The following is a 25,852-nucleotide window of genomic DNA, read 5'->3' as shown; positions in this document are numbered from 1 at the left end:
TATGTAGAACTTCCTGTTTCCATCAGTTTCCTGTTTTCTAACCAATCTCAGCATGTTTTGCTCTGTAATGCTACACTGTTCCCTCTGATATAGTGAGATCCCCTGCACCTACCCTCTACATGTTAGCTAGGCAGAGCAAGCCCTGTGAAACATTACAGAGAAAAGCATGCTGGGATTTGTTAGAAAAAAAGGTAGCTGATGAAAACAGGAAGTTCTGAATGTAAACATCCTTCCAGGATGTAGTGGTGCAGAGAACAGGGGAAGGAAAGGGCTGACATGAAAAACAAGTATATGGGGCAAAAATATGCAGTGTTTGGGGTACTATGGGCATATAAAACGATTCCTTTATGAAACTGGAGAACCCTTCAAGCTGTCAGTAAGAGTTCAACAATAACTTTTATGGCACAACTGTTGACATCTTCTATCAAGGCAAACTAGAAATTGGCAAGCTGAATTTCAACCCATCTGATAGCATTGCTTCCACCAAGCTGGAAGCTACCAGAGGTGTCTGTGGACCTTTATACCCTTTGCCACCTTAAAAAAATGATATGTTGCTTGACCAATCAATGGGCCTTTTAATGGTGGAATGGGAGGAATGTGCGAAAAGGCGGTGCAACGTCAAACTTCAAAAGTGTGGAAAAATTCGCAAACCCAAATGTCCACCTTCAAACATCATTTCAGTACGATATATGAATCTACATAAAAGTAAATTTGTTAATACATGCCATTGCTTATTTTGTGCTGAACCTGAGTTACAGGCTGTAGTACAGTCTGGAGCCACATCCACAGCTCTGGAGGCTGCAGAGCTGAAATCTCCCAGCATTTATTGCTGGCTCAATGTCATCAGAGAGGTTGTGTCACGGTGGGGAGTGGGGGAAACCCACCACCGTACAATGTGGGGATTATTGGGTAGCAGCTAGGCCTGGAAACAGGAAAAAGGGAGCTGGTAACCAACTAAGTATCCCTAAATCCTATCCCTGACCTCCTGACTGTATGAGCCCCCCTACCATCGAGGGCGGCTCATACTCTCGAACCTGGGCCCTACTGACCCTAACGGTCCCTGGAATATTGCGTCAGAAGGTGGAGACAAAAGGCCTTCCAACAAAGAGGAAGAAAGCAGCCAGCAGTGGACGACACAACAGGTAAGTGTCCAAAGACAGAAAACACCACTGCCAACAGGACCAACATGGACACTTACCTGACACAGCTGCAACAGGAACTCGAGCCGTCCACGCCACTACCACTGGATCCTGGAAATGCGCATAGGCCCAAACACACGCACCAGGCTGGACCCAGCACAAACACCAAACACAGAATCCAGTAAAAACAACCTGGATCACCATGAGGCATGAACCATGGCGGCACCAGGCCGATGATCTAGTAGTTCCCCCTACGGGGTACTCCAGGGACCCCTTTCCGGAGGTAAGGACATACAAAGGATATGTCTGGCATCCATGATGACCTGAAACACCAAACAGGCCAGACATGAAACACCAAACCAGACATAACAACAAACACCAAACATAAACCCACACCAAACATACAACAAGTGAGGTAGGGTAACAGCAAAAGACACAAAGGGGTGACATCAGGTGACATTGATGTCCCATAAGGTGGCCCTCAAGGACTGGGCAGATGGAATAGCACCAGCTCCTCAAGACACTGAAGACAATCTGACCTCAGGCTCACAACTCCAGAACATAAGAGCCATGAGGCCACACCCAGCTCCACCTTACACACCTCTTAACCCCATGCATAGCAGAAAGGGAAGGAAGAAAGCCTTAAAGGGGAAGTGCACACGCATGCTAAACAAACAACACGTTGCCACTGGCAACCAGCATGCGTGGCGAAAGTGTTACGGCAAACTACCTCCGAGCCGTGACAGGTTGATTTAGTTATTTGTATTCTGCTCCTTATGTATGTTATACATTTTACTGAGCTAGATGACATCGGTAAAGTATCCATTGGAGTAATTTCCTCTACAATAATTAAAGGGGTTCTCCGAGATGTTAATCCTTTTGATAGGTCATCAATATCTGATCGGTGGGTATTTGACACTCGGGACCCCTACTGATCAGCTGTTTGAGAAGGCAGCAGCGCTCCTGTGAGCACCGTGGCCTTCTCGCTGCTTTCCCTAGGCCAGTGATGACACGTTCATCGGTCACGTGGCCTAGGAGAAGCTCAGCCGCTGTCACTACCAGAGTTTTGAGACGTTCTCACAGCTCTGTTTCTCCACCCCTGTGATGATGTCACTACTAGAGCTTGGAGGAGTCCTCCCAGCTGTTCCTCCTGCGTTTGATTTCCCTGCCTTTAAATCACCCCTCCTCCTTTCTAGGCTGTGGATTATAGTTCTCATTTGAGTTGTAGCTCTTGCTTGAGTATCTTCACTTGTTAGCTTTCATTTCACTGGACCTGTGTTCTGCTGCAGCAAGCACTCCGGATATTGCCAGCTGTCTTTGGATCCGTCATCTCTGCGGCTGCAGCCCCTTCAGCTAAGTGTGCAGACATTGTTGTGTACCTGTTTATTTTCTGACTGGATCTGAGGCGGCCACGGTTCTCTCCATATACTGAGCAGGGCACCGGTGGCCGTGCCCCTTCCACTATTGTAGGGGTTACAGTGGTCATCAGTCTTAGGTACGTGGGCATGCCCCGTTCCACCATTTGGATCCGGGCATGTGCTTTAGCAGCATAGGGAGAGCTTTGAGGGTCTGGCAGGGGTCACCCTTTATCCTCCCTAGTTTGGGTCCGGTCAGTAGCTCTATTAACTGTGTTTGCTCTTGTTGCTCACATACAGCCGTGACAGCCGCATAGAAGTGAATAAGAATGAGAGCAATACCAAGCCAAGCTGCTATACAATGGACAGTGCTCTTCTTGATGAGCTTAGAGAAAGCTGTGGCGCTACTGCGAGCACCGATGTCTTCTCAAAAAGGTGATTGGCGGAAGTCCTGGGGGTCAGACCCCCACGATCAGATACTGATGACCTCTCCCGAGAATAGGTCGTTAGTATAAAAATCTCTGAAAACTCTTTGAAAGGGGTTGTACCATTACAAGAACTATCCGCATGATAAGGAATAAATGCCTGATCTGCAAGGGTCTGACTGCTGGGACCCCTTCCAATCATGAGATCGGCGGACCATGTTTTGTCTGAATAAAGCAGCAGACACACTTGTGTGTCCTTCGCTCCATTTAACTCTATGGGCAGCCAGAGATAGCACAGTACAAGCGCTCGGCTATGTCCGGCAGCCCCATATTGTTGCACGGAGCAGCAGCACGCCCTCACCGGCCTCTGCCCTCATGTTTGGTAGTGTCACCGCCAGTTCTGTGAGAAGGTCTGGCAGACGTTCTTCTCTACCTCTTGTATAATGTTCTTTGTTTTGGTTTCACTTTGTCATCTCCTTTCCTTCTGCCAGGTGTCACTTATTTAGACTAATCGTCTTCCTTTATATTCCCTCCCATACTGCCTCACTTTGCGGTTTATACTACTTCCTGGATGAAGTGTTCACTGCTGGAGGCTGATGCTGTTTGCTCAGATAAGTCTTTTACTTTATTGTGTTTCCTTGCTGGCTTGATTCTAGGTGACCCTGACTCCGTCCGTATTAAGTGCAGGGAGCCGGTGGTCGTGTCCCCTCACTATTATAGGGTTTTCAGGTGTCACACAGGCTTAGGTACGTGTGCATGCAATAGTCTACCATCGAGACCCTTGTATGTGCATAGCAGTCAGGGAGAGCTCTTAGGGTTTTATAGGGCTCACCTATAAGCTCCTTAGTTTGGGATCAAGCCAGTCAGTCGTTTATTTATAAGTTCCAGCTATCTGCAACTTCACCCGTGACAGGTAGGTGCTCCGGCAGCGATCAGACACCTATTGTCTATCCTGTCAATAGGGGAGAAGCTGTTGTAATAGAACAACCCAAGGACAGGACCTCAGATCCAATAGGCTTAGTGCCAAACCAAGTGTTTAGTCTATGGGATTGTAACATTTTTAGGCCCCCCCTCATGGGGGTATTAACTTTGTGTAAAGGATCCCTGGGTGTCGTCCAAAGAGCAGACTCCAATAGCAATAACTGAAGATGATATTCCAAAACGTGGTCAATCCTTCCTATTCAAGGTCAGGGTTGGCGGCAAAACAATAGATACAGGGAAGGCAGCGATCAATAAGGAAAAAAATAGCGCATGTCAATCCAAACTCACAAATGGTTAACCCTTTTATGAACGGGAACAAAGGAGTGGGTTAAAATAATCAGAGGTGCTCAGCTTATGGCCGGCTGACATGTGTCTGCATGACTAAAGTGGTTTTATAGAGAACCCAAGTGAGGGACAGAAGGGTAGATCTCCACCGCACAGGTAGGCGCAGCATCCAGCCTCCTGGATTTATACTATATACTAAGGATGCCCAACCCGCGGCCCTACAGCTGTTGCAAAACTACAACTGCCTGCAGACCTGTACAGCTTACAGCTATTAGGGCATGCTGGGAGGCGTCGTTTTTGCAACAGCTGGAGGGCCGCAGGTTGAGCATCCCTGCTTATATACCAATCTGCTAATCTAAGCCCCACCCCAACCACATTTCTAAACATCCACAATTTGCATAGCTCCTCCCATCCCACAAGCATTGTGGATCCATTCTCCGTCATGCAGATCTGGGTTTAGTCTGTGATAATCCCGACCTGCCGCCAACGCTGCTCCATCTGTACACCGCATTTCGTTTCTCGCAGGAAGTTGCCGCTTGTGGAGAAAGTTGCCTTAAGTACATTTCGTCCTAGTTTTTACGCGGTAGGAATCAGCAGTCTATGCATCAAAGCAATAACTATGATTACTTTTAATGTGGATTTTTTTTTTCCCTTTGTAAAGTCGACGCTGATATCTCTTTACAGCAAAAAGAAAAAAAATATAGAAATGAAAGGTCCGGACAAACATCGCCTTTGTTTTGATCCTCGCTTTGTTAGAAAAAGAAAAAATCTTCTTTCTCCTTGAAACTTTGTATCATGTATCCCTCCTGTTCTAAGAAGATTATTAGGACGGCCTCATAGGTGAAATTCCACCAGGCATAAAGAAGCGTCTGTGTTACATTAAAGGGGAATGCCACCCATGTAAACACGTCTCCGTAATTAGCTTTCGAGAAGGAACATCAGCTTTCTTGTTGAGATCTGTAGTTGCTGCTTGATGAGATAGCATGCGCCGTTCACTGCAGACCAAAGATGGATTTATGTACAAAGTGTTGATGTTTTCAGCATCAAAGGGGCTCTGTAATAAGATGGTGCCTCCAAAGCACCATCTAAGAGACACCCCACCGTTATTCTGCCTCCGTCTACAAATTGTGGGCTTTTGGAAAGGGCAGAGCTGGTGATCCATTATAGCAATCAGTTGTGGTAGAAGTTAGACTGGGGTTCCTTGGGATTCTGATGGCTAGGAGAGGAAATTACTCTCGAGACCCAACCCCTATTCCATGAATAAAGTTTAATAGGCAAATGACTAATGGCAAATGACTGGCTTCAAAGGCAGCTACAATTATTTTTTTTCCCTCTTGGATCTTTGGGGCCCATTATGTTATCAAAGCCTGGGTTCACCAGAGAATTCTTTGGTACTCTGTTAGGCCAGTCTGACCGTTCTGATGGCCCAACCTACATCTATGAACCTAAGAATCTAGGAACTCGTTTATAAAAAAGTTAATAAAAAAATCTCACGTGATCGTGAGATTTGAGATCGCATTATATGAAGGTGACTTTGGTCAGAGCAACTAGCGAAATCTGGAAACTGGAAGGCGCAAGATATGAGGGATACATTGGACCTTGATGCGCCACCATGTAATATCTAAATCTGTCCATACACATTAGATTAACGTGGACAAATCCCATAGATGTTAACTGGATCAGATGAAAATCTAACGTACATACAAAGTATTGCGATTGTCCCCTAATGGAAGAGATCGGAGAAAATGAAGACCAGATATATTAGATCTCAAAAATGTCCTGCTGCTAGGAGATAGCCAATGAAAAAGGTGTCTGGATGCAGCTCGTCTCCCTCTACCCTAATAAATAATTAGGCCAAGTCAAGTGTGGATGTTCAAGGGGAGGTCAGGGAGATACTTGAGGACCTTAAGACTGGCCTACAGGTATAATGACCATCTTAAACCAAGATCTTCCCTGGGTCCAGGAGCACATCTATAGTGATCCGAAACCGGTCGATTTTCTGCATTGCTGTATGTTGGTTTTTATCTGCACGGGATCAAATAAAGCCTCAAGTATTTTTCAGTGAAGCTGGACCGTCTTTCTTTTTATTGGGATCCGTTGTGCGCCTAAGGTTCAGGGCGAGGTCCGGGCTCCTGGCTTCCTGTGGATGAGCGCGACATCTCCTAGTGTTGCTACAAACTATATTATGGTTGGATAGTCATGGCACCTGTAAAAATGGTCACACCACACAGGAGTTGACCCCACCAAGGAGAGGTTTGAACTCACTACTTTGGTATTGAGGTCATGGAGGAACAAGACGTGACTCAAGACCTTCATTTATCTAGCATACTCTAGTGGGCCATTTTAACCCACTAGGCATCAAAGCAATTGCCTGTCTCCTTCCCTGGTTAGAGGGGTGTTGATTGTGCAGAACGGACTCTAAATCCACCGAGTATCTCCACACAAGAAATCTAAACTCACAACAATCCACAGCAGACTTTAATGAATATTTACCGATACAGATAATACCTTCATAAGCATCGCAACGAAAAAAAACTATGAAAATAAATCTATATATTTTCCTCTTTTGTTACTTAGAAACTGTGATCTCCTGGGTATGTACTTTGTCTCGGGAGCTGATATGTTATTGAAATTTTTCTTTATTGGTGGATTTTCATTCTCTAATTGCTTTTTAATTTTGAAAGCAAGTTATTCATAGTGAGTCCCGGAGGACAGGAGACAGAATCCGTAGTAAGCAGATGCCGAGAAGTTGCTGGTTAAGGATTGAGAACAGACAGGTTGTACGTCCGGACATTGGTTCAATAGTCTCTAATCTCCGGCTAGAACTCCTTGGGACCTGAGTAGTTTGAGGATTAGTGGAAGAATGTCTAGCATCAAAAATGAAGATGGGAAAAGACGTCAGCAAACTCTACTGCAACAACAGAAGTAATGGTAGATAAAGACTCCTCTGTCTACTTCAACTTCTCCTCAATCTTCTAACCTACTTAGAAGCTGATATACATACACAGGCATTATCCGACATTATATCAGTCTTCACAGAGTGGCCGACCCGAGGTGGTGATCATACCTACTTGGTCCCTGCTGCTGGGCTCGGTTTCTACTGCTCCCAGGCTGGCTCTTCGTCTTCCTTGTGTGCGGACATCAACATCCTGTTGACAGGGGTGCACGTGACCGTTGCCGCCAATCGCTGGCCACAGCAGTGACCTGCACCCCGTGCGTCACGGGACCATTTGTCACGATGCTGCGCCTAGTAATTGGCTGTAGCGGTCACGTGCCCCCACTTCCCCATGTGAACAGGTTGTTGATATCAGTGCACCAGAGAGAAGAAGAGCGGCCAAGAAGCGACAAAGACTGATCCCAGCGGTGGGGACCAGGTAAGTATAATCACCACCGCAGGTTGGCTACGCTGTGAGGTGTGATATAATGTTAGATAACTACATTAAAGGGGGTGGGTAAAGGTGGTAAATGTTTTTAATTGGAAAGCCCCTTTCCACCCTCAACAATCAGAAAGTGATTTCTTAGGCTACTTTCACATCTGCGTTTTCCTTTCCGGTTTTGAGATCCGGCACAGTTTTGTCCCTGTTCATTGTCAAGGAGGACAAAACTGAACAAACCGGAAACGAGTGCACCAGAATGCATGACATTACAGTTTGTTGCGTTCCCATACCAGACACAAAAACCGCTGCAAGCAGCGTTTTTGTGTGCGGCATGGCAAACTGAACTGGCATCAAAAACCATGTAAGTCAATGGGCGCCGTATCCAGCATGTTCATTTTTGATATAATACAACCGGATCCGTTCTGAACGGATGCAGCCGGTTGTATTATTCAAACGGATGCGTTTTGCTGTGGTTTTGAGATCCCTTGGCAGATCTCAAAACCGGACAGCAAGAAAACGCATATGTGAAAGTAGCCTAAGTGATTTGTCATTTCCCATGATGGGACTACACCTTAAAGGGGTTGTCTCACCATGGACAATGGGGGCATATCGCTAGGATATGCCCCCCATTGTCTTATAGGTGCGGGTCCCTATATCGAGAACGGAGCCCCGCAAGGTGGTGGCTGGAGGATGCCAGTCTGGCCACCACCAAGCCGGCTCCCCATAGAAGTGAAAGGGAGCATACCGTGCATGCGATGCCCCCGCTCCCATTCATTTCTATGGGGCCGACTGAAATAGCCGAGCCAGCGCTCGGCTATTTCCGTCGGACCCATAGAAAATAAATGGAGGGGGCTCCGTTCTCGATATAGGTGCGGGTCCCAGCGGTGGGACCCGCACCTATAAGACAATGGGGGCATATCAAAGCGATTGTCCATGGTGAGACAACCCCTTTAAAGGGGTTGTCCAGGGTTTTGATATCCAGGTTTTAAAGGGGTTGTCCAGGATTTTGATATCGTTTAAGATCCAATCGGCCGGGGTCCATGGTATTGATGACCAACAAATTATCTCGCTGATTTTTAACCAGCCCCCTTCTCGGAATTATATTGGCCACTCAATATCAGCATACTTGTCTCTAAAACACTCTGCGCTGCCTGGAATTGAAATCACATTGCCATGAGGACAGCCATAGCCGTGACATAACAATGAAGTCAGAAATGTAACCTGACCATTACAAGACAGTAAGGTAACGGGGTAACCCAGGGATGATAGAGGATAGCCCCTCTGTAGATCCGGTTACTGAATGGAGGGGTTGCATGGCAGTAAAATCCTACATATTAGCTTGTCGAATGCACTTTTGGTCCTGGTAATGAACTTTGTAGAGGAAGAATCCGGCGGAGGTCGGACTGGATCGGATTGCTCCCCATTCACAGCCTCCAGCCGTTTCCTTTATGTGTCTCTCCCCGTGCGCGTCCGTCTCAGGCTCCGCTGTGGCCTCTCCAGGAAGACAGAACAAGGCTTGTTTTAAGGACTCTGGATGTTGACCGGTATCTGAGACCAGCAGCAGAAACCTTAGCGGCACGGAGCAGCCGTGATACCACGAGCGTAGAAAAACGCCAGGCATGCGAGGCGACACCTATCTGATATATATTCGGGGTAAACTTCCATATAGTCCGGAGATCTGGACGATCAGGCACAGCTCCATGGCTGCGGTTTGGACCGCGTCGTATTTAAATATAGGCACCAGATGTTATATTGGAAGGGAATGCAGAACATGAGGATTTCCGTGCCTACGGCAAGTTCTCCATTAGTGTTGAGCGAATCGACTTCAATCCGAATTTCGGGAACAATTCGATTTGACGCAAAGCCGAACTTCCTCGCGCTTTGTGGTCAAGAATAAATTTTCCTGAAATGGCGGGAAAATAAACCATACTCACCTCATCCATCTTGATTGAAGATACTGCGTGAAATCTCACGCACGGTGACGTATGACGCTGGCGAGATTTTGTTTGCGTGGTGTCTTCAATCAAGATGGCCAAGGCGGCCTCTACGCGATCAAATGGATAAGGTAAGTTTTTTTTTGTTTTGTTTTTTACCGGATTAACCCCTGAAAGGCCTCAATCTTAAGCTCAGATGCATGCGATCAGTGATGAATGCGGCATCTGAGGGGTTCAATGACGGGCGGGGAGCGGCGCGATCGCCGTTCCCAGTCATTGTGCCTGCTACATACAAAGAAACGCGCTTCATGACGAAGTAAATTCGTCACAAAGCAAATTTTTGATAACTTCACCCAACACTGTTCTCCATGCCACAGTTTATATACCAGTCCATTAACCCTTAGCGCCACCATGACGGATATGAACGCAAAAAACGCTCAACGATGAGCTGGAGCCACAGTATCGGCACCCATGTGTCCGGTGCGGATCAATGCCCTGGATCCACCGAGGAAAACAAGGCAAATAAGGTAAAAAAGCAGAAAATTCTAATAAATACATGTTGCAATTTACTGAAAAGTCGCAATGTATCCACAGAGACATCAGGTTATGCCGCCAAGTTGGTCAAATGCTGCCCCAGACCTTGCGGCACTATGGATGAAACGTCACAACCACGACATGTCTGTTTTACTAACTACTTGCATTCCCATTGTAATAACAATTCAGGAGCATCTACTCTTATGACACTATGCTGTGCCGTTCCTCTATTATTCCTGTTAGAAGTCATGAATGAATTGGCAGCAGTTTTTAATGAAGGTTCAGATGGGTGTTGCCAGTTGGGAGGGGGGTGTCCCTGCAAAGGCTGACACTGATTGGACAGTGTCCACCAACCGGTACTAACGCCCATATGAATCTTTATTGTAAACTGTTTGTAATTCATTCATAACTTAGGAACAGTAGGAATAATAGAGGAATGGCAGAGAGTCATAAGCATAGATGCTCCAGAATTGTTATATCACAGAGAATGCAAGTAGTTACTAAAACAGACATTCCAGGAGAGGTGACGGCTCCTCTTTAAAGGAGTCATCTCACGATAAATGGTAAAAAATGGAAAATTGAGCACGTGCTTCCGTCTCAGTGAGCTGGACAGAGAAATTAGAAAAAGAGCAAACAGCAGGTGGCGCTATACAGATAGATTTTATTGAATGGCTCAGCGGCAATGCTAAAAGTTTAATTACATGCAATTATAAAAGTATTCAGATCTGGTTGCTGGTTTGAAAAATGTACAATATTTTTCATGGGAAAACCCCTTTATGTTCCCAGCGGTCGGACCCCCGCCGATCAGATGCTTATCCCCTATTCTGTGGATCCAACCCTATTAGGCTTATAGCTGAGACTCTCATTCTGGTCACTGCCTCTCTAAAAATAATTGTGGCATAAAAGTGATATTTTATTCCCCACCTGAAGAGCCAAATTTGGTTATTCTAACATAAAACGGCGCCATTAATTTTACACAATTTGCATCCATTCTGCCGAGTCTCAGTGTGACAGTATGTGCTGAGCCTATTACACATAAAAAAAAAAAAAAAAACCCTCATGACAACCACCATAAAAGAGAAAAGGACAATTTCCTACTTTCATAAAGCGGTCACTAAACGCACTGTAATTTACCATTCATCATTCCTTGTAACATTCAGCCCCGCAGTCATCGGACTGAACACAGCTCGCAAAACGCTTCTACGGTCATTACATACAACCGCTGGATGGGAGCCTAATAATATAGATGATGGGCGCCCAAGGCTCGCTGATGTGTGTGGGGAGAGGAGGCCGGCCGGCTGCTCCGATCACACACAAGAGCTACTGTGCTACAAACGGCCGAAAAACAATACCTGCCGGCCATGATAGAAAGGTGCCAGGATACAGAGACAGGGCCGCATCTGCCAGGAGGCAAGATGAGCCTCTCACCTCAGGTGGCGGCAGACCTGCCTCTGCAGTTTACGGCAGTAGTTCCCAACCACCGGGCCATGGACTAGTACCGGGCCGTAGACCATCTGGTGGTACTGGTACTGTTGAGTGGTGGAGACGGGAACTATTGGTTCCTGTGCCCAGCTGTTTAGCCTCATAGGCTGAAGGCCACTAGGCCTGAGGCCTATGAGGCAGTGCTAACGTGAAGGAAGTCATGATGACATCATCGTGACCTCCTGCGCAGAGTTGCAGGTGGCGTGACAACATCATCACGCTGCCAGAGACCCGGAGCAGAGCGCCTGCGCCGTAATGCGGGTAGGCGGGGAGGAAGTAGCAGCAGAGAGGAAGAATGACGGGGGCAGAGCGAGGGGAGTATTTTGTTCTTTTTATTTATTTATTTTTTTACTTTTTATTACATTTATGGACACTACTGGGGGCACTATATCTAAAGAGGCACTAGTGGAGGGCAATACGTAAAAAGACCACTACTGGGGGGGGGGCATTATATGTAAAGAGGCCGCACCTGGGGGGGCATTATATGTAAAAAGGCCACTACTGGGGGGGGGCATTATATGTGAAAAGACCACTCCTGGGGGCGCATTATATGTGAAAAGGCCACTACTGGGGGGGGGGCATTATATGTAAAGAGGCCACTACTGGGGGGGCATTATATGTAAAGAGGCCGCACCTGGGGGGCATTATATGTAAAAAGGCCACTACGGGGGGGGGGCATTATATGTGAAAAGGCCACTACTGGGGGGGGGCATTATATGTAAAGAGGCCGCACCTGGGGGGGCATTATATGTAAAAAGGCCAAACCCGGGGGGGGGGGGGGGGGCATGGGGCATTATATGTAAAGAAGTAAATACTGGGGGGGGGGGGCATTATATGTGAAAAGGCCACACCTAGGGGGGGCATTATATGTGAAAATCCCACTACTGGGGGGGGGGGCATTATATGTAAAGAGGCCGCACCTGGGGGGGCATTATATGTAAAAAGGCCAAACCGGGGGGGGGGGGGCATGGGGCATTATATGCAAAGAGGTAAGTACTGGGGGGGGGGGCATTATATGTGAAAAGGCCACTACTGGGGGGGGGCATTAAATGTAAAGAGGGCACTACCAGGGGGCGTTATATGTACAAAGGGCACTACTGGGGTGGTCATTATATCTACTGGGGCCTAATCAGGGATGATTGCTAAGTAGGGGCATAAAGGGAGGCATTAATACTAAATAATTGTGTTCAACTATGCAGAAAGAAGTTGAGGTCAGGAGACATCATGGTGATCTGTGACTGAGAAAAAGGAAGGAGAACGACTCCAGCCAGAGGAGACATCACCTGTAAGTCACTGAGTGGAGGCCTAAATGGGATTATTAGTGACTGGGTCCTGGTGTAGCGGTATTATTATTTGGCCTTTATAAAGTGTTATTTTTGACAATTGTGTGTTATTATGTACGTGATTAACCTCCGCGTTGCCCAATGCAGCGGTCTATTTCAGCACACTACCAAAACTGATCAGAAATGGTTTGAGGAACATGACAAAGAGATCAAGGTGATGACTTGGCCTCCAGATTCCCAAAATCTCAATCCAATCGCCATCTGTGGGATGAGCTGGAAAAACAAGCCAGATCCACGTAGGTCGCGCTGAGCAACCCCCAGGACTGAAAGGATCTACTGCTATTGTAAGAGACCTTCAGAGGTCTACGTGGAGTCCATGTCTCGACAGGTCACTATATATACAGTATATATATATATATATATCAGGGATGTCAAACTCATGGCCCTCCAGCTGTTGCAAAACTACAACTCCCAGCATGATAGCTGCAGGGTGTCTGAGCATGATAGAAGTTGTAGTTTTGCAACAGCTGGAGGGCCACAAGTTTATGATTGCTGATTTATATGCATTTATATATGTTATTCTGCTATATTCATGGGCACAGATCATCTTGCTGTGCAGGAAACCTCGCACTGTGCCGCACACGAACAGATCCGCAGCACTGTGCAATTCCAAGGACTATAAAGCATTAAAAATGTATAATTTGGCCCATTTAAATTAGCTGCTTTTGGGGTGCGTCACCACAACTAGGCCTTAGTGTGATGTGTTAGTCTGTCTAGAGCCCAGCAAATCACTTTTTTGCAGTTTGATCCAGAATTTTATCGCCCCGCACTTGGGCATGAAGCAGACATAATGACATTTCCACTGGTACCTGGGATCTTGCTGCCCTCTGCTGGTCAGCAGATGTACATGCAACCATTCCTTCTGTACAGATGAAGCAGTGCTGGGTGTGTTATTTGGCGTAGGCACATCTTGCTGACTGATACGTGAGGAAGTAAACCTTCTGTGCTATGGTAGCTCAGAGTTAAATCCAGCTCTGCTACATCTGAATCTAAAGAAGTTTACTTTATAAGCTTAACAGGAGGAATTCTCTTAGAATTTTAAGCAGGATTTGTGTTTTTTTTTTTAAAAAAAACAGAAATAATTAGTAATCCTTGCTGCGTAGCATTATGGAAAATGCTTCAAAATCATACTAGGAAAGTGCCGTTAATGGAGAAAATTACATTCTAATAATATGCAAATTCTATATATTAAAAGGATTACAAAAACGTTGCTGCGTTCTTTTACAAACAGCAATACCAAATAGTCCACAGGTTCTATTTGGTATTGCAGTTTAGCCCCATATACTTCAAATACAGCTGAGCTGCAGTACCATGCACAACCTGTGGATAGGTGTGGTGCTGTTTTTAGAAGGGAGCAGCCATGTCTTTCTAATCTGGGTCAGTGACGTACGTTCAATGGAGGCAGACCACGTAACTGCTTTGGGGCTCAGAGGGGCCCCGTACTGAATGCTGCCTTCTTTCTCTTCCAAATGTAAAAACATTGCATTTTATGCAATTTTCAGTGCAAACAGATGATTACAGTAACTGTATACATTCCTATGCACTGAGCTCCCCCTAGTGGTGACTGCGGGCAGCCAGCTCTGTAACAGATGGGAATCTGGAGGTTTATCAGTGTGTGTATGCCAGCTGTCTGGTGTGAATACATTTGAAGCACCTGTTCCACTTTGTGACATCAAATCAGGGGCAACAATACTCAGAAACTGAACTCATTTCATGGAAATCTTTCAGGCTAAATGCCCCCCAAATTTACATTTTGAGGTAAAGTCTGAGCTCATGGATCCCCATTTATGCCATTTTATGGCAAGTCAGTGTGATGTGAATTTCCCCTAAAAATCTCTTTTTCAGTCATAATGAACCCCAAACCCAACCAGCGAACAGGACAGCTTAAAAACGAAATCCAACTTTATCACGCTCCAATGCATAAATTTTTTTTTTTTTAATTAAAAACCTCCTATTATTCTGTGTATACAACTCCCAGGCACGCCCTATGTGTCTCCATGGTAACACACTACAAATGATTTGCGTAGTCTGATCCCGTAGTCATATTCCCACCCACCTGTCACCTACTTCTTGTTATCCCGCCAAAAGTGCATTGGCAAGAAGTATGTGAACAGAAGGTAAGAATTAGGACTGCTGTGTCAGACTACAAAGGGATTGCTTGTAGTCTGTTGCCAAGGAGACAAATCATTATCAGATTCTTGTTTGATATTATTTGCTACATTTGTGTCACATGCATTGGAACACACAATAGTGGGACATTTATCATCCATAGGGGTTTTCCAGACAATTTTTTTATATTGTCCCCCCCCCCAGTCAGCAGTACTTGTGGGGAAATTCATATTCGCCTACTCCCCGCCGCACACTTCCGGCTCTGGACTGCTGGTCTCTGTCTGTCAACTTTGCCACTGCATCCAATGACTGGCCTGAGTGGTGGTGTGTTACTGAGCAGCATGTGACCCAGACGTGATGAGCCGCTTGGGGACATAGACATGTCGCTGCTGAAGCCAATCCCTGGCTGCAGCAGCACCAGTGCGGATGTTGAAAGACAGGACTGCAAGTCCAGTGAAGAGAGCCAGTGAACTGGAAAGAAGCGCCGAGGAGCGGTGAGTGCGAGCTTCCTTTCAGGCGCTGTTGGCTGAGGGGCAAATTAGAAGAAAACTGGACATGGCGCACTGGAAAGTGTCCCTCAGCATCTCTGGACAGGACCAATGCTCCAGCCCACCCCACAACTCCAGGGCTCTCCAGCAGTCACATATAATAACAGGGCCTGCATTGTTCTGCATCTTACCTGAAGGCTCCTCTGGCGCAGGAGCCGGAATCTCTTCTTCATCTGTCACTGCCGTCTCATCCTCCAGCATTTCAGTAGTTGATCCCTAGAAGAAAAAAAAAAAAAAGCAAATTACTAAGAATTAATATTTTGGAACAATGTTATTTCTATCCTTTCGAAGATGTGATTACTGAAATGTTTATAACTTATAGGCAGTAGTAGTCCAAGTTCTCAATGCAACATATGGTAATGCAGCTCAGCGACAGACGGGACTTTAAGGGGTTGGCCATAATTGTTTTTTTTTGTTTTTTATTCCCCAGAAAAAAAAACATAGGAAACTTCTTTAAGCTGTTGCTAGGTTACAGTAAATGATAGCGTGCACCCATGATACATTGGTGAGTCCCAATCTCCTGATTCAGCTCAATCACAAGACCATAGGTTGCTAGGCAACGAGCAAACATGGACCAGAACCTTCCGATCCGGGGATTGATAGATCGATGCGAGAACCTGCTTCGTGATAGTGGGTCAGTGCAAAGAGGGGGGTCAATGTGATCTACAGACGCTATTGTAAAAAGTGCCACATGTACAGAAAAATCACTATCATTATCAGGAAATTAAATAAACTGGGGTGAAGTTAAATTCTTGTGTTCGGAAAAAAGTCTCATGCGTATATACACTGCTCAAAAAAATAAAGGGAACACAAAAATAACACATCCTAGATCTGAATTAATTAAATATTCTTCTGAAATACTTTGTTCTTTACATAGTTGAATGTGCTGACAACAAAATCACACAAAAATAAAAAAATGGAAATCAAATTTTTTAACCCATGAAGGTCTGGATTTGGAGTCACACTCAAAATTAAAGTGGAAAAACACACTACAGGCTGATCCAACTTTGATGTAATGTCCTTAAAACAAGTCAAAATGAGGCTCAGTAGTGTGTGTGGCCTCCACGTGCCTGTATGACCTCCCTACAACGCCTGTGCATGCTCCTGATGAGGTGGCGGACGGTCTCCTGAGGGATCTCCTCCCAGACCTGGACTAAAGCATCTGCCAACTCCTGGACAGTCTGTGGTGCAACGTGACGTTGGTGGATAGAGCGAGACATGATGTCCCAGATGTGCTCAATTGGATTCAGGTCTGGGGAACGGGCGGGCCAGTCCATAGCATCAATGCCTTCGTCTTGCAGGAACTGCTGACACACTCCAGCCACATGAGGTCTAGCATTGTCTTGCATTAGGAGGAACCCAGGGCCAACCGCACCAGCATATGGTCTCACAAGGGGTCTGAGGATCTCATCTCGGTACCTAATGGCAGTCAGGCTACCTCTGGCGAGCACATGGAGGGCTGTGTGGCCCTCCAAAGAAATGCCACCCCACACCATTACTGACCCAATGCCAAACCGGTCATGCTGGAGGATGTTGCAGGCAGCAGAATGTTCTCCACGGCGTCTCCAGACTTTGTCACGTCTGTCACACGTGCTCAGTGTGAACCTGCTTGCATCTGTGAAGAGCACAGGGCGCCAGTGGCGAATTTGCCTATCTTGGTGTTCTCTGGCAAATGCCAAACGTCCTGCACGGTGTTGGGCTGTAAGCACAACCCCCACCTGTGGACGTCGGGCCCTCATATCACCCTCATGGAGTCTGTTTCTGACCGTTTGAGCAGACACATGCACATTTGTGGCCTGCTGGAGGTCATTTTGCAGGGCTCTGGCAGTGCTCCTCCTGTTCCTCCTTGCACAAAGGCGGAGGTAGCGGTCCTGCTGCTGGGTTGTTGCCCTCCTACAGCCTCCTCCACGTCTCCTGATGTACTGTCCTGTCTCCTGGTAGCGCCTCCATGCTCTGGACACTACGCTGACAGACACAGCAAACCTTCTTGCCACAGCTCGCATTGATGTGCCATCCTGGATAAGCTGCACTACCTGAGCCACTTGTGTCGGTTGTAGACGTCGTCTCATGCTACCACTAGAGTGAAAGCACCGCCAGCATTCAAAAGTGACCAAAACATCAGCCAGGAAGCATAGGAACTGACAAGTGGTCTGTGGTCACCACCTGCAGAACCACTCCTTTATTGGGGGTGTCTTGCTAATTGCCTATAATTTCCACCTGTTGTCTATCCCATTTGCACAACAGCATGTGAAATTGATTGTCACTCAGTATCGCTTCCTAAGTGGACAGTTTGATTTCACAGAAGTGTGATTGACTTGGAGTTACATTGTGTTGTTTAACCACTTAAGGACCACAGGTTTATACCCCCCTAAAGACCAGGCCCTTTTTTACAAATCGGCACTACACTACTTTCACCGTTTATTGCTCGGTCATGCAACTTACCACCCAAATGAATTTTACCTCCTTTTCTTCTCACTAATAGAGCTTTCATTTGGTGGTATTTCATTGCTGCTGACATTTTTACTTTTTTTGTTATTAATCGAAATTTAACGATTTTTTTTGCAAAAAAAATGACATTTTTCACTTTCAGTTGTAAAATTTTGCAAAAAAAACGAGATCCATATAGAAATTTTGCTCTAAATTTATAGTTCTACATGTCTTTGATAAAAAAAAAATGTTTGGGTAAAAAAAAAATGGTTTGGGTAAAAGTTATAGCGTTTACAAACTATGGTACAAAAATGTGAATTTCCGCTTTTTGAAGCAGCTCTGACTTTCTGAGCACCTGTCACGTTTCCTGAGGTTCTACAATGGCCAGACAGTACAAACACCCCACAAATGACCCCATTTCGGAAAGTACACACCCTAAGGTATTCGCTGATGGGCATAGTGAGTTCATAGAACTTTTTATTTTTTGTCACAAGTTAGTGGAAAATGATGATTTTTTTTTTTTTTTTTTTTTTTTCATACAAAGTCTCATATTCCACTAACTTGTGACAAAAAATAAAAACTTCCATGAACTCACTATGCCCATCAGCGAATACCTTGGGGTCTCTTCTTTCCAAAATGGGGTCACTTGTGGGGTAGTTATACTGCCCTGGCATTCTAGGGGCCCGAATGTGTGGTAAGGAATTTGAAATCAAATTCTGCAAAAAATGACCAGTGAAATCCGAAAGGTGCTCTTTGGAATATGGGCCCCTTTGCCCACCTAGGCTGCAAAAACGTGTCACACATCTGGTATCTCTGTATTCAGGAGAAGTTGGGGAATGTGTTTTGGGGTGTCTTTTTACATATACCCATGCTGGGTGAGATAAATATCTTGGTCAAATGCCAACTTTGTATAAAAAAATGGGAAAAGTTGTCTTTTGCCAAGATATTTCTCTCACCCAGCATGGGTATATGTAAAATGACACCCCAAAACACATTCCCCACCTTCTCCTGAGTACGGCAATACCAGATGTGTGACACTTTTTTGCAGCCTAGGTGGGCAAAGGGGCCCATATTCGAAAGAGCACCTTTCGGATTTCACAGGTCATTTTTTACAGAATTTGATTTCAAACTCCTTACCACACATTCGGGCCCCTAGAATGCCAGGGCAGTATAACTACCCCACAAGTGACCCCATTTTGGAAAGAAGACACCCCAAGGTATTCCGTGAGGGGCATGGCAAGTTCCTAGAATTTTTTATTTTTTGTCACAAGTTAGTGGAAAATGATGATTTTTTTTTTTTTTTTTTTTTTTCATACAAAGTCTCATATTCCACTAACTTGTGACAAAAAATAAAAACTTCCATGAACTCACTATGCCCATCAGCGAATACCTTGGGGTCTCTTCTTTCCAAAATGGGGTCACTTGTGGGGTAGTTATACTGCCCTGGCATTCTAGGGGCCCGAATGTGTGGTAAGGAATTTGAAATCAAATTCTGCAAAAAATGACCAGTGAAATCCGAAAGGTGCTCTTTGGAATATGGGCCCCTTTGCCCACCTAGGCTGCAAAAACGTGTCACACATCTGGTATCTCCGTATTCAGGAGAAGTTGGGGAATGTGTTTTGGGGTGTCTTTTTACATATACCCATGCTGGGTGAGATAAATATCTTGGTCAAATGCCAACTTTGTATAAAAAAATGGGAAAAGTTGTCTTTTGCCAAGATATTTCTCTCACCCAGCATGGGTATATGTAAAATGACACCCCAAAACACATTCCCCACCTTCTCCTGAGTACGGGGATACCAGATGTGTGACACGTTTTTGCAGCCTAGGTGGGCAAAGGGGCCCATATTCCAAAGAGCACCTTTCGGATTTCACAGGTCATTTTTTACAGAATTTGATTTCAAACTCCTTACCACACATTTGGGCCCCTAGAATGCCAGGGCAGTATAACTACCCCACAAGTGACCCCATTTTGGAAAGAAGAGACCCCAAGGTATTCGCTGATGGGCATAGTGAGTTCATGGAAGTTTTTATTTTTTGTCACAAGTTAGTGGAATATGAGATTTGGTATGAAAAAAAAAAAAAAAAAAAAAAGCAGCATTTTCCACTAACTTGTGACAAAAAATAAAAAATTCTAGGAACTCGCCATGCCCCTCACGGAATACCTTGGGGTGTCTTCTTTCCAAAATGGGGTCACTTGTTGGGTAGTTATACTGCCCTGGCATTTTCCAGGGGCCCTAATGTGTGGTAAGTAGGTAAATGATCTGTGAAATCCTAAAGGTGCTCTTTGGAATGTGGGCCCCTTTGCCCACCTAGGCTGCAAAAAAGTGTCACACATGTGGTATCGCCGTATTCAGGAGAAGTTGGGGAATGTGTTTTGGGGTGTCATTTTACATATACCCATGCTGGGTGAGAGAAATATCTTGGCAAAAGACAACTTTTCCCATTTTTTTATACAAAGTTGGCATTTGACCAAGATATTTCTCTCACCCAGCATGGGTATATGTAAAATGACACCCCAAAACACATTCCCCAACTTCTCCTGAGTACGGCGATACCAGATGTGTGACACTTTTTTGCAGCCTAGATGCGCAAAGGTGCCCAAATTCCTTTTAGGAGGGCATTTTTAGACATTTGGATACCAGACTTCTTCTCACACTTTGGGGCCCCTAGAATGCCAGGGCAGTATAAATACCCCACATGTGACCCCATTTTGGAAAGAAGACACCCCAAGGTATTCAATGAGGGGCATGGCGAGTTCATAGAAAAAAAATTTTTTTGGCACAAGTTAGCGGAAATTGATATTTTTAATTTTTTTCTCACAAAGTCTCCCGTTCCGCTAACTTGGGACAAAAATTTCAATCTTTCATGGACTCAATATGCCCCTCACGGAATACCTGGGGGTGTCTTCTTTCCGAAATGGGGTCACATGTGGGGTATTTATACTGCCCTGGCATTCTAGGGGCCCTAAAGCGTGAGAAGAAGTCTGGAATATAAATGTCTAAAAAATTTTACGCATTTGGTTTCCGTGAGGGGTGTGGTGAGTTCATGTGAGATTTTATTTTTTGACACAAGTTAGTGGAATATGAGACTTTGTAAGAAAAAAAAAAAAATAATTCCGCTAACTTGGGCCAAAAAAATGTCTGAATGGAGCCTTACAGAGGGGTGATCAATGACAGGGGGGTGATCAATGACAGGGGGGTGATCAATGACAGGGGGGGTGATCAATGACAGGGGGGTGATCAGGGAGTCTATATGGGGTGATCACCACAGTCATTGATCACGCCCCTGTAAGGCTTCATTCAGACGTCCGTATGCGTTTTGCGGATCCGATCCATCTATCAGTGGATCCGTAAAAATCATGCGGACGTCTGAATGGAGCTTTACAGGGGGGTAATCAATGACAGGGGGGTAATCAATGACAGGGGGGTGATCAGGGAGTCTATATGGGGTGATCACCACAGTCATTGATCACGCCCCTGTAAGGCTTCATTCAGACGTCCGGATGCGTTTTGCGGATCCGATCCATCTATCAGTGCATCCGTAAAAATCATGCGGACATCTGAATGGAGCTTTACAGGGGGGTAATCAATGACAGGGGGGTGATCAGGGAGTCTATATGGGGTGATCACCACAGTCATTGATCATGCCCCTGTAAGGCTTCATTCAGACGTCCGGATGCGTTTTGCGGATCCGATCCATCTATCAGCGGATCCGTAAAAATCATGCGGACGTCTGAATGGAGCTTTACAGGGGGGTAATCAATGACAGGGGGGTGATCAGGGAGTCTATATGGGGTGATCACCACAGTCATTGATCACGCGCCTGTAAGGCTTCATTCAGACGTCCGGATGCGTTTTGCGGATCCGATCCATCTATCAGTGGATCCGTAAAAATCATGCGGACGTCTGAATGGAGCTTTACAGGGGGGTAATCAATGACAGGGGGGTAATCAATGACAGGGGGGTGATCAGGGAGTCTATATGGGGTGATCACCACAGTCATTGATCACGCCCCTGTAAGGCTTCATTCAGACGTCCGGATGCGTTTTGCGGATCCGATCCATCTATCAGTGCATCCGTAAAAATCATGCGGACATCTGAATGGAGCTTTACAGGGGGGTAATCAATGACAGGGGGGTGATCACCACAGTCATTGATCATGCCCCTGTAAGGCTTCATTCAGACGTCCAGATGCGTTTTGCGGATCCGATCCATCTATCAGTGCATCCGTAAAAATCATGCGGACATCTGAATGGAGCTTTACAGGGGGGTAATCAATGACAAGGGGGTGATCAGGGAGTCTATATGGGGTGATCACCACAGTCATTGATCATGCCCCTGTAAGGCTTCATTCAGACGTCCGGATGCGTTTTGCGGATCGGATCCATCTATCAGTGCATCCGTAAAAATCATGCGGACATCTGAATGGAGCTTTACAGGGGGGTGATCAGGGAGTCTATATGGGGTGATCACCACAGTCATTGATCATGCCCCTGTAAGGCTTCATTCAGACGTCCGGATGCGTTTTGCGGATCGGATCCATCTATCAGTGCATCCGTAAAAATCATGCGGACGTCTGAATGGAGCTTTACAGGGGGGTAATCAATGACAGGGGTGTAATCAATGACAGGGGGGTGATCAGGGAGTCTATATGGGGTGATCACCACAGTCATTGATCACGCCCCTGTAAGGCTTCATTCAGACGTCCGGATGCGTTTTGCGGATCGGATCCATCTATCAGTGGATCCGTAAAAATCATGCGGACGTCTGAATGGAGCTTTACAGGGGGTTGATCAATGACAGGGGGGTAATCAATGACAGGGGGGTGATCAGGGAGTCTATATGGGGTGATCAGGGGCTAATAAGGGGTTAATAAGTGACGGGGGGGGGGTGTAGTGTAGTGTAGTGGTGCTTGGTGCTACTTTACTGAGCTACCTGTGTCCTCTGGTGGTCGATCCAAACAAAGGGGACCACCAGAGGACCAGGTAGCAGGTATATTAGACGCTGTTATCAAAACAGCGTCTAATATACCTGTTAGGGGTTAAAAAAAACACATCTCCAGCCTGCCAGCGAACGATCGCCGCTGGCAGGCTGGAGATCAACTCTCTTACCTTCCGTTCCTGTGAGCGCGCGCGCCTGTGTGCGCGCGTTCACAGGAAATCCCGGCTCACGCGAGATGACGCCTATTGGCGTTAGTGTGACCTGGGAGCGCCGCAGAAATGACGCCTTTCGGCGTTAGCGTGACGGTAAGTGGTTAAGTGTTCCCTTTATTTTTTTGAGCAGTGTATATTTTCTTAAAAATATATATAATAAAATGATTTTGGTAGGTACGTAAAAAAAGGGAAGAAGCTACATCAGATATTAGTCCTGGCGTTATGTAAAGAGGTAAATGCTCCTAAGGCGGGGGTTACAATAATCAGCACCAGAGCGATTCATTCATAGCTACATAGTGTCAGTGCCTGATACTGCTAAGGCTACTTTCACACTAGCGTTTCTATTGACGGATCTAAATACCGAAAAAAACGCTTCCGTTTTGTCCCGATTCATTGTCAATGGAGTCAAAACGTAACTGAACAGAGTGCTCCAAAATGCATTCCTTTCTGTTTGGTCGCGTTCTCATACCGGAGAGCAAACCTCAGCATGCTGCGGTTTTCTTTCCGTCATGGAATGCGGAGCAAGACGGATCCGGCATAACCCACAATGCAAGTCAATGAGGACAGATCCGTTTTCTCTGACACAATCGGACACAATAGAAAACGGATACGTCCTCCATTGACTTTCAATGGTGTTCATGACGGATCCGTCCTGGCTATGTTAAAGATAATACAACCGGATCCGTTCATAACGGATGCAGATGGTTTTATTATCAGTAAAGCCTCATGCACACGACAGTTGTTTTTTGCATTCGCAAATTGTGCGTCCGCCCCAAAAAACTGATCCGGCGTCCGTTTTTTTTGGAGGATCCGTTTTTTTTTCACAGATCCCTTGTAATCAATGCCTATCCTTGTCCGCAAATGTGAAAAAAGTAGGACATGCACTATTTATTTTGCTGAAGGGAAACACGGACAACGGACGAGGAACACAAACGGATGAACTATCAGCATTTTTTTGCTGACCCATTGAAATGAATGGGTCCCCATCCTATTCGCAAAAAAAACGGAACGGAGGCCGAGGAAAAACAACTGTCGTGTGCATGAGGCCTAATTGAAGTGTTTTTGCTGAACCCTGCCGGATCCAGAAAAAAACGCTAGTGTGAAAGTAGCCTAACGCGTATGCGAAGAATGAAGACTGCAGGACATAAGAGCCATTACAAAAATAAGGAGGTAAATACAGTTTTGGAAACAATGTAATTGATAATAAATAAATAAAATATGTCTGAGTGGATATTATTTGTATAAAGTAACAATGTATCAAAAAGAAAGCATAGCACAAAACTTCCTAGAACAGAAACATAGTCAGGGGTTCATTTCAAGACCTTCATTTAACCCGTAGGATTTAAAATGAAGAGATACCGAGTCCAAAACGAGATAAATGTATAAAAATGATCAATCTCTTTACATACAGTCGTGGCCAAAAGTTTTGAGAATTACATAAATATTGGAAATGAGAAAAGTTGCTGCTTAAGTTTTTATAATAGCAATTTGCATATACTCCAGAATGTTATGAAGAGTGATCAGATGAATTGCATAGTCCTTCTTTGCCATGAAAATTAACAATCCCAAAAAAACCTTTCCACTGCATTTCATTGCTGTCATTAAAGGACATGCTGAGATCATTTCAGTATCCGTCTCCTTAACTCAGGTGAGAATGTTGACGAGCACAAGGCTGGAGATCATTATGTCAGGCTGATTGGGTTAAAATGGCAGACTTGACCTGTTAAAAGGAGGGTGATGCTTGAAATCATTGTTCTTCCATTGTTAACCATGGTGACCTGCAAAGAAACGCGTGCAGCCATCATTGCGTTGCATAAAAATGGCTTCACAGGCAAGGATATTGTGGCTACTAAGATTGCACCTCAATCAACAATTTATAGGATCATCAAGAACTTCAAGGAAAAAGGTTCAATTCTTGTTAAGAAGGCTTCAGGGCGTCCAAGAAAGTCCAGCAAGCGCCAGGATCGTCTCCTAAAGAGGATTCAGCTGCGGGATTGGAGTGCCACCAGTGCAGAGCTTGCTCAGGAATGGCAGCAGGCAGGTGTGAGCGCATCTGCACGCACAGTGAGGAGAAGACTTTTGGAAGATGGCCTGGTGTCAAGAAGGCCAGCTGTCACGAGGGTGTCAAGAACCACGCCTGACTCCGTTATACCCGGGGTCAGGAAGTCACAGCGGTTGGCTGCGCGCTCTATGTAAGATAGGGCTGTTTTCCTTATGGTAGCTTTCTGGGTTTGCTTAGCAAACCCTTTTGGCTCACTCAGGGATCCGTAGCTCCTTCTCCTCAGCTGTTCCTTGTCCAGCACTCCCAAACCTCCTTATATTCCCCTCTCACACTTCTCTGGTTGCCAGATATAGAGCTTCCTGCCTGGACATCTATTCTGACCCTCTGGAGCTGTGTTGCTGCGTTCTCTGGTAGTTGGTCCAGAATGCTACCCTCCGGATCCCTGTTGGACCTTTGTGGTCTGCTGTGGTCGCCCACCTGGGTGTATGTGTTTGTCTGTCCTCTCCCTGGTGTTTCCCTCTTAGTGACAGTGGTGCGGACTAGCGATCCCACCGGCCCGTTCACTATCTAGGGCTCATTTTAGGGAAAGCCAGGGTTTAGGCACGTGATCGCCGCACGGGTGAGGAACCCATCTAGGGACGTCAGGGCAGTCAGGTGCCAGCCGCAAGGTGAGTTAGGGGTCACCACCTTTCCCTCTCCCTTGGGCAGGGCTTTCCCTTTTTCCTCCCTGTGTGTGACGCCGGTCATTACACCAGC

At 45.8% G+C, this 25,852-nt stretch overlaps 1 protein-coding gene across 1 annotated transcript in view; it reads right to left on the bottom strand.

The window, feature by feature from the left end:
* Positions 1-25,852, bottom strand: part of LOC120981034 (transmembrane protein 263-like) — a 150,767-nt gene that overhangs the window by 119,936 nt on the left and 4,979 nt on the right. The window contains exon 2 of the mRNA XM_040410493.1: positions 15,644-15,728. Coding sequence (XP_040266427.1) covers positions 15,644-15,728 — 85 coding nt within the window. The remainder of the gene's footprint in view (positions 1-15,643; positions 15,729-25,852) is intronic.

The sequence above is a fragment of the Bufo bufo genome, chromosome 10 (genome assembly GCF_905171765.1).
Source record: "Bufo bufo chromosome 10, aBufBuf1.1, whole genome shotgun sequence".
Classification (NCBI taxonomy): domain Eukaryota; kingdom Metazoa; phylum Chordata; class Amphibia; order Anura; family Bufonidae; genus Bufo; species Bufo bufo.
Note: the sequence above shows the minus strand (reverse complement) of the source record. Positions and strands in the feature narration are given on the sequence as shown.